Source organism: Palaemon carinicauda, chromosome 23 (assembly GCF_036898095.1).
Source record: "Palaemon carinicauda isolate YSFRI2023 chromosome 23, ASM3689809v2, whole genome shotgun sequence".
NCBI lineage: Eukaryota > Metazoa > Arthropoda > Malacostraca > Decapoda > Palaemonidae > Palaemon > Palaemon carinicauda.
Window position 1 is genome coordinate 113,919,169 of NC_090747.1, and position 10,000 is coordinate 113,929,168.

General features: G+C 31.7%; 1 protein-coding gene across 1 annotated transcript in view; it reads left to right on the plus strand.

Annotated features, from left to right (window-relative positions):
- Positions 1–3,438: 3,438 nt before the first annotated feature.
- The window catches only part of LOC137617396 (T-box transcription factor TBX1-like), a 114,766-nt gene continuing 108,204 nt past the window's right edge, over positions 3,439–10,000 (plus strand). Inside the window, 1 exon segment of the mRNA XM_068347421.1 lies at positions 3,439–3,933. Coding sequence (XP_068203522.1) covers positions 3,714–3,933 — 220 coding nt within the window. The 5' untranslated portion in view covers positions 3,439–3,713.

Genomic DNA, 10,000 nt, shown 5'->3' on the forward strand with positions numbered 1-10,000 from the left:
ATTTTATTTCTGTATATGGAATTAAACACATTTTTAATGACATTTGTTGACCTTTGATCGGACGGATGTTTTTCTCGTATTATGACCTGTAATTTTTATAAATAAAATAACTGTTAAAGCGTTTGGTACATGATACTTATGGATGATTCTATAAATGAGATTAGATCATAATTTCCTAAGTGACATAGGGATTTTTGTTTGGATATATAACGGTTAATGGCATTTTAGTTGAAGTCAAGATTATTATTATTATTATTATTATTATTATTATTATTATTATTAATGAATGCTCGCCGATAATGGGTGAAAATAAGTGAATAGGGATTTTTGTTTGGATATATAACGGTTAATGGCATTTTAGTTGAAGTCAAGATTATTATTATTATTATTATTATTATTATTATTATTATTATTATTAATGAATGCTCGCCGATAATGGGTGAAAATAAGTGAATAGGGATTTTTGTTTGGATATATAACGGTTAATGGCATTTTAGTTGAAGTCAAGATTATTATTATTATTATTATTATTATTATTATTATTATTATTATTATTATTATTATTATTATTATTAATGAATGCTCGCCGATAATGGGTGAAAATAATTAATGTTCACGATAGGGGCAACAAATAAGTCAATTTAGTATTGGAAACAAATAATAATTTGTTTAAATTGATGTAGAAATTATTCAACTGTGCTTCAACTGAATAAAAATAGATTAGGCTAAACTTTGTTTTTTGATAAATAATACAAAATGACGACTTCAGATTAAAACACATACCGGATTGAAGGTGACCTGTTCGATAAAGAAATCACTCTGACCTTACCTGGTTTACCTCACCTGTGGAGGAAGTAATTTCACCTAGAGAAGTATGTCAAGCGTAGGCCTACTGGCCAAATGCATGTATTGGTCGCCGATTAAGTAGGCCTAGTACAGTGGCAATCCTTTGAGCTTACTGAAACTGCCTAGTTGAATGGACGCAAAGAACATGGAAGCACACTGGAGTTATTTGATATATAACTGCATAGGCCTAGTTTGGAATGATTGTAAGAAGGCTTCCTGAAGAGTGGACGATGATGACCCATGAATAGGCCTATATTGTAACATCACTATATATTATAAATTAATCATACGACCTCCATGGGCGTGATTGAACGATAGAAGACCTCTCCTCTCCACCGTCGGTATAAATGAACCCCTTCGGAGGGGCACTCGCAAAGGGCAAGAAGCCTTCGGAAGGGGCCCGGGGGGAGTTAGAGACATTTCATCGGGAAGTAGAAATTTGAGAAATTTTAAAAGGCTTCTGGCATTGTTGTGTGTAAACATCATTTCAGCATCAAAACAACATCATCTATTTGGCTTGTCACGTGAGCGGCTGTTGGTTATATCTCTCTTAAGGTGGAATGAAATTTTGGGGCACATTTATGGAGTGGATGGGCGAATTAGCTTGATACAGCAACCGCAATAATAATAATAATAATAATAATAATAATAATAATAATAATAATAATAATAATAATAATAATAATAATAATATTTGTCATTCCAAATACAGATATAAAAAAGGGTGTAGGCTAAAATATATAATTGATTTTAATATATATATATATATATATATATATATATATATATATATATATATATATATGTATATATGTATGTATATACATCCCTTCTATATGCCTTTAACCATAGGAAAACATATGTATATATTGTATAGATATATACACTGACATATAGCATAGGCTATTCATATGAAAAGAGATAAAGCTATCATGATATTTTACAAATTACCTATTTACATGTTTACACTGAGGCTAGGACAACATTCACATTTGTGTTACACAACAATTAATCTAACGAAAACTCAAAGTTTATTGAACTAAATCTATAAATTTTAGTCGAATCTACACCAGTCAAAACAACAGTGACACGTGCTATGGACGCTTCCCCGAAATTCTAACTAATCGCGCTGGTATCAGCCTTAACGATCTGACAACAGGGGAAATTAATAAGCTGTAGGAAAACCTAATTAATAAATGTGGAGAAAATCAAATTGTTGACCAAAGCGATAATTGTTGTGGCTGCGGTGTTGATGTGGTGATCAGTAGGGCGATGAGAACAGACTCTAATTGGCACCGCCGCTGATTCTCCACGAGCTTCGGTCATTCTCTTTGGAGTTCGTTCAATTTGGGTCTATCGATTTCAGGAATCAATGTTGTTTTTAGGTCAACTTATCACCGTAAATTATATCTTTATTACATCAGATTACAGCTTTTATATATAAATTGATACACAAGATGAATGACATTCCAGAGATGAGATAATTATAGTGAAAAAATGTCGTATCATTTTGAAAACGTCACGAAAAAGAGTGAAATCTTCGGAATATCTGATGACTCGTGTTGAGTGGCTCTGTAGCTTGCATATCATCAAAGAAGGCGTGGCCTTACGAACATACTCCGCCTACTACCGCGGTTGTCGCCTTAGCCCCGCCTCACGTGCCTCATTGACCAATGAGAATAGAGGCACGAGAGTGCCATCCGAGGGGAACACCAATCACCATCTCCCGAGACAAAGGCTCTTAATTCAAAGACCTTGGTGGGCGGGATCGATGCTGATTGATAAACGCTTTTTTTACGTCAATATCTACATTACTATATCATTAAGTTAATGAAGTATCATTATAAAGTACGAGTATAATTTTGATTTAAAATATGATTGAAGCGGGAAAGGCTACGGAATATAAGTTTTGCGAAACGCGAAGTTTAGCATTTTAATTCAGCGATGTTGCCATCGCGTTGGGTTCCGTATGGTAAGAAACAAGGGGACGGCGCTGGTCCCGCGAGGCTGAGGATAAGGGGAGGTGAGCAGTCAATCCTCAGCTGGTGCCCGGGTGCCAGGGTGACGATCAGACGCTGTCACCACCAACCAACACCTCTGCGACAACCACCTCTCAACACTACATACCACTTCTAAAGAGGCGTCTCTTCCCCCGGTGCACTTTTACCTGCGCTTCACTCAACTTCTCTCAAAGTCTTATTTTTGAGACTTGCTCCGATAGTCTCTCTCTCTCTCTTTTTTTTCTTTCTGTTCCCTTTATTTATCTCGTTAGAGCTGGTGTGTCTCTTCTCTTCCGCTTTCTCTCTCTCTCAATCTCTTTTTCTCTAGATCAGGACGAATTTTATTTTTAGAATTTACATAGATTTTGTATGTTCATTCCATCTTGTTAACATCGATTAATCTTTTAAAAATTTAAAGATCTTTAATTTTGAATAATGGATTTCAAGTAATAATATTTTTCCCCTTGTTTGACGGTAATTAATTCCCCTCTAAGGTATATTGGGTATTTACACCAATTTTAAAATTTCGTAGTCTTTTTTCATCTCCTTATTTCTAACTTTTTTATTTTTCATTTTTAATCTTATTCCCCATTTTTTTACCTTCGATTTAAAAATCTTTATTTCTTTTCCCCTCATCTTCCGTTACATTCCCCTCATTTCCGAAAATCTCCTCTAATTTCCGAATCCTGTCAGAACGCCAAGCCTTGAGAACACCTGTCTTTCGTAAGTGTGAAAAAGAGAGAGAAAGAGAGAAGGAGAGAGAGAGAGAGAGAGAGAGAAAGGCGTATGCGGGACGCCTCGTACGCCTATAGTGCCACTCGTACGCCCACGCAGTCCTGAGGGCCTGCGCCGGCGGTACGACCTGAAATGGAAGCCCAGTGTTATGCAGGGGGCCCCGGGGGGAACACATACGGAGGGGCGCCGCAGGAGCGTCCTTCCGAAGTGTCCATGATGACAGGTGTGACCCAGGTAGGGCCGCCGGGGCACGGGCCGCTGGTGGCCAGGCCGTCCGCCCAAGATTGTTGCTACGACTGGTCTAACTTGCCCGCCCATTATGCAAGCACTACGCCCATGAAGGAAATGGAAGGTAAGACTAAAAAAAACGAGTTTTTTAAATTTTATTTTATATAATATATGAAAATTCTGACCCGAAATGTAATTGTAGAAAAAATCTGAAGTACCTGTGTTTTGCGGACCCGAAATTCTACCGAAGAATATTTGAAGTGACGTGGGGAAATTGTGCTGAAATTTAAAGAAAAAAAAATCTATATTGTTTTTTCCGGTATTTTATTTGATATATAAAAAAATCGGACCCAAAATGTAAATGTCGAAAAAAGTGGGCCTACTGTCTGCTCAACGAACCTGAAATTTTACCGAAGAATATTGGAAGTGACATATGGAAATTGTGTTGAACTTACGAAAAACCCGATATTTTGCTTTTTTGGTATTTTATTTAATGTATAAAAATTTTTAACCCAAAATGTAAATATCGAAAAAAATTGAAGTGGGCCTACTGTCTGCTCGGCGGACCTGAAATTCTCCCGAAGAATATTTGAAGTGACATAGGGAAAATGTGCTGAAATTACGAAAAAAAAAAAAAAAATTATATTTGCGTTTTTTGGTATTTTATTTAGTATGTAAATATTTCGAACCAAAATGTAAATGCCGAAAAAATTGGAAGTGGGCCTACTGTCTGCTGGGCGGACCTGACATTCTACCGATAAATATTGGAAGTGATGAGCGAAAATTATGTTGATATTGTGTTAAGATGAAAGTCGGACAGATTAAAATCAAGGTGTTGAAAGCCAAGCGTTAATTTGTTTGTTAAATAATAAATTATGGAATAAATAGAAAAGAATCTATCAATCGTAACTTTGATATGTTTAATAAAAAAAATTAGATTGGAATTGTTTATAGCAAAATCAATACCAGGAAGAAAAGATCAAACAGAATATGAATTATGCTAAATAGAATTATTACAATTGAAGATTTTCCGTAAAAACGGTAAAAATCCTGGAATAAATGTTGCCAGGCATTTACCGTTTTTAAAAACGGATATATTGACGTAAAGGAGTGATATTACGGACACCAATCCGTAAAAGATAATAACAAAGTAGGGTAAAAATTACGGTCGCCGGTATTTTACTGAAATACGGCTGAGAACAATATATTTTTACGGAGAACTTCCGATTAAAATTACGGGTTTTAACAGTGTAGGTAAATATAAAATTGTTATGTTTTTTAAAAAATAAAATAAAAAAAGTAAAATCAATACGTTTGATAACGAACCGATAAACATTGAGAGTCGTATTAAGTGACAGAGAATCTTAAATATTGTTTTTTTTTTTTTTTTTCAATATTATACACTATAAAAGATTCAATCAATATGATAAATGATAACTTTGAAAGATCTGTTTTTTATTATAACAGACCTGGTTCTTCGAAAAATAAATTATAGGTTATAAATTATAAAATATAGAAAATTAGATTATAATGTAAGACTTTATTCAAGACCTAATAAAAGAGAAAACTATTGATCCAAAATAGCTGATTTTAACTATCTGGGTCAGAATTAATATTCATCTGGGTACATTATAATTCCGTAAAGAAAATCAATTATATCGTTATATATAAATTTGCGTAATTAATTATAGTTTTTTTTTTTTTTTTTGAGTGTGCACGAACGCGGAAACACTTAAGTATTATTATTATTACTTGGTAAGCTACAACCCTAGCTGGAAAACCAGGCTGCTGTATGCAAGGGCTCCAACAAGGAAAATAGCCCAGTGAGGAAAGGAAATGAGGAAATGCGTAAAACATTTTAAGAACAGTAACAACGTTTTAAATAAATCTTTTATATATAAACTATAAAAACTTTAAAATAACAAGAGGAAGAGAAATAGGATAGAATAGTGTGCCCGTGTGTACCCTCAAGCAAGATAATTCTACCCGAAGACAGTGGAAGACCATGGTACAGGGGCTATGGCACTACTCGATATTAGAGAACAATGGTTTGATTTTAGAGTGTCCTTCTCCTTTAATGTATCAAATGAAGTTGTATAATAGAAACCATCGCTAATTTTAAAAGACTGTGTCAAGTCATGGACAGTAAACTTAATTCCAACTTAATTTGCAACTTGAAATTGATGACGGAAAATTTGAAAGGGAAGAAATTAAAGGATATTGAATTAAATATTATTGCGGTAAATGAAAAAAATTATTATATATCCTCGCAAATCACATAATATGGTTATCTTATATTTTTCATAATTGTAATAATTCTTTGTTGCATTTGGAAGATTCATTTTATTTATTTATTTCATTTTTTTTTCTTTTTTACGTGGCATTGTACAGTATTATAATTGTTATTAGCATAATCACATAAAGTATGTTAAATATGTGTCTTGTGTCTTTGCCCTCATAAGAAATATTGTATCTTTATTTTTATTATCATCATCACATTCAGCATATTCATTATGTTTTTGCCTTTGCTCAAATAAATATTTTATTATTATTATTATTATTATTATTATTATTATTATTATTATTATTATTATCATCACATTCGGCATATTAGTTATGTTCACCTTTGCCTAAATAAATATTTTATTATTATTATAATCTTTATTATTATTATTATTATTATTATTATTATTATTATTATTGTTATTATTATTATTATTGTTAAAAGAATTAAAACGCTTAGGATCTAAATGTGCAAAATCCAACTCCTTAAAATTGTGGTCAATTCATGCATGAAAAAAAAAAATATCGATCATTGACGTAGGAACGATTATAAAATTTTGCAATCCTTTTGAAGACCGCTAGATGTTTCGCGCTCTGTGCAAATGTTTATTTTGCATGTAGGATAAACATGAATATTTATTACTTATGCACACTACTATATTTAAAATATTACTTGATTTTAGTCTAAATTAATTCATACTCATAAGTTGTTTTAGCAAATGCTCAGAATGGATGTGGTAGTCATGCTTTTATAGGAAGTATTTTTGAGAGAAAATTTGAGAAGGAAAGAAATTACGAAAATTTAACCTTAGTTTGACCTTGAGTCTGAGCTTATAATTGAATTAGATTTTGAGCTTGTATCGAAGGTACATACAGCATATGTAAAGGGAGAATAGTGTTTTTATGTATTTATGTATATGTATGCATATATATATATATATATATACATATATATACATAAATATATATATATATATATATATACACACATATAAGTATCTATATATAAATTTACTCGTGTGTATATATATATATATATATATATTGATATATATATTTATATATTTATATATATATAGATATATATATATATGTATATATATATATATATATATATATACATATATATATATATATATATATACTGTATATACTATTTATATATATAGATGTAAAAACAGATATGTATATTAAAAACAATTGCGGGAGAATAGAGAAAGAAAAATATGACTCGTGTTCATGATAATGTAAAGTTTTAAGATTATACATTAATACATACGCAAGCGGTAAACAGTCCCATAACCATTATGAAATTTATAATAAGGAGAAGCATTATTAATCACTTTCAAAGGACGTTGTAATAAATCTAAGGACTATCGTGGAAACATATTTTTTTTTTTATTAAAGATTTTAATACCAGAACATTGGTAAACACTATTTTTCGTTGACTTGCAAAATATATATTATTTGTATTTACATGATTAAAATTTTTCAATTTATAGCTTTTTTTTGGTTAGATTTTTTATTGAAATTAATTCAATTAATATTCTTGCTCCTATCACGGATATATTCCATAAAGCTTATATAATCTTCTTGATATCTTTTAATTTATCATTGAAAATCTCACCGTGCATATGATTTTCTTATTCAATATTTATATGCAATCAAATTTAAATATTAAAAAGCATTAACATTGACCACATTATCAATAAAGCTTTGCAAATGTAACTAGTAACCAATGATATATTTATGAACGTCGAAATTTTGAAAGCTTTTTGTTAAAGTTATACCATGAAAAGCCTTTTCATTGGCACAATGTTAAAGCTGTACCTTTCAGATTTTTTAATACCTTCACGTACTTGAGTAGTGGTTCAGATATTCTTAAAACCCACACAGTGAAAGAATGTATGATAATTTATATTTCTTCTGGTACTTTTCTCTTATTGCCCCACCACTTATATCCGATATAACCCCAATACTATTTTATAGATTAGGTTAGGTTAGATTTGAATTTCATCCACTTAGAAACTGAATAATTAAGTTAATTATATCTTTAAAAAAATTGATATTCTATTTTTTATTTATGCATACAAAGGAATCAGCACAGCCTGGAAGGTAAGCGATGTATTACTTCTTGTAAATTACGATGGTTGCAGTGTTAGGTAATTTACTATAGATTTTTATAATAGTTTTATTGAAGAGAGAGAGAGGATTGAAAACTCTCTCTCTCTCTCTCTCTCTCTCTCTCTCTCTCTCTCTCTCTCGCCTAAAGAGATACTTACATACTTATATGTGTATGTATGTGAATATGCATAGAATATATGAATGCATATATATATATATATATATACACATATATATGTATATGTATGTATGTATGTATATATATATATATATATATATACACATATATATGTATATATATATATATATATATGTATATATGTATATGTATATATGTGTGCATGGATATATGAATATATATTCATTAAAAGCAATTACATAGATGGCCTCAACGTGTTTCCTACAGAAATCCTTGTATTTGTGTAGGTCCTTTAGATTCTCCGTCATGAACCTCTGGTTGAAGAGTGATTATCCTATTTCATTTATTCTACCACTAAAGCACTGTTTCGATAATGCCACTGCTGCCCGTGTGCCCTTGACCCCTGACCTCTGACCCCTTCTTGACCTTGATAGCAGAGCGGTCTTGACCGCTTGATCTAAACAACGGGAATGTTGTAATAATGCACAAGTGTGTATGTACGTATGTTTTTGTGTATGTATTTTTGTGAGAATACTCAAGCATAATCTCATTCAATTTATCCTCTATAATCATTAAAGGATCTATGAAATGTTCATATATTTTCGTTTTAAATTCTGAATATCATCGCAATTTTAGCTGAACTAATATATAAATTGGATTGTAAATTTAACGTGATTCAGTAATAACTTGGTAAAGAAATTGTATTGTCGAAACATAGTAATGAAATAGATCTAATAGATTAATCACTTACGCCAGAGAATCTGGGATGTATATGTATATACCTTTGAGTGGTGATACCGTAACGTGGTGAAAGGGTTTGCGTATCGCCATGATCAGCAAAGCTGTACTATACTCAATTTTTTTTTAATGAGGTGTATTTACACCGACTCGCAGGGGTGCCCTTTTAGCTCGGAAAAGTTTCCTGCTATCTGATTGGCTAGAATTATCTTGTCCAACCAATCAGCGATCAGGAAACTTTTCCAAGCGAAAAGGGCATCTGCGAGTCGGTGCAAAACTGCCTCACTAAAAAGAATTGACTATAGTCAGTGCCACTCCTACTAGGTTGGTTTGGTGTGAGCGATCCTACGAAAAGCTCCCATCAGTCTGCACTGGCCTGCGTGGTATTGAAAACTGGTCAGACCCCAGACATCAATTGACATGTGTGAGACCTTTGTCCTGCAGTGTACTAGGAATGGCTGCAGTGGTTGTTGTATAATGTATGCGTTGCTTTCGGGACAGCTTCTTTCTGATGCAGTTATCAATAATTTTGCTGCTATAGACTGTCATAGAAAAACCATAAACAGACGGGCGAGGAAAGACATGTCTGAGGCCTTTGTCCTGCCGTGGACTGGCAACGGCACTTAATATATGCATATATATATATATATATATATATGTATGTATGTATGTATGTATGTATATATATATATATATATATGTATATATATATGTATATATATGCATATATACATATATATATGCACACACACACATATATATATATATATATATATGTGCATATATATGTATACATATGTATATATAAATTATATATAGATATACATATATATGTATATATATATATATGTGTGTGTGTGTGTATGTATATATATATATATATATATGTATATATAATGTATATATA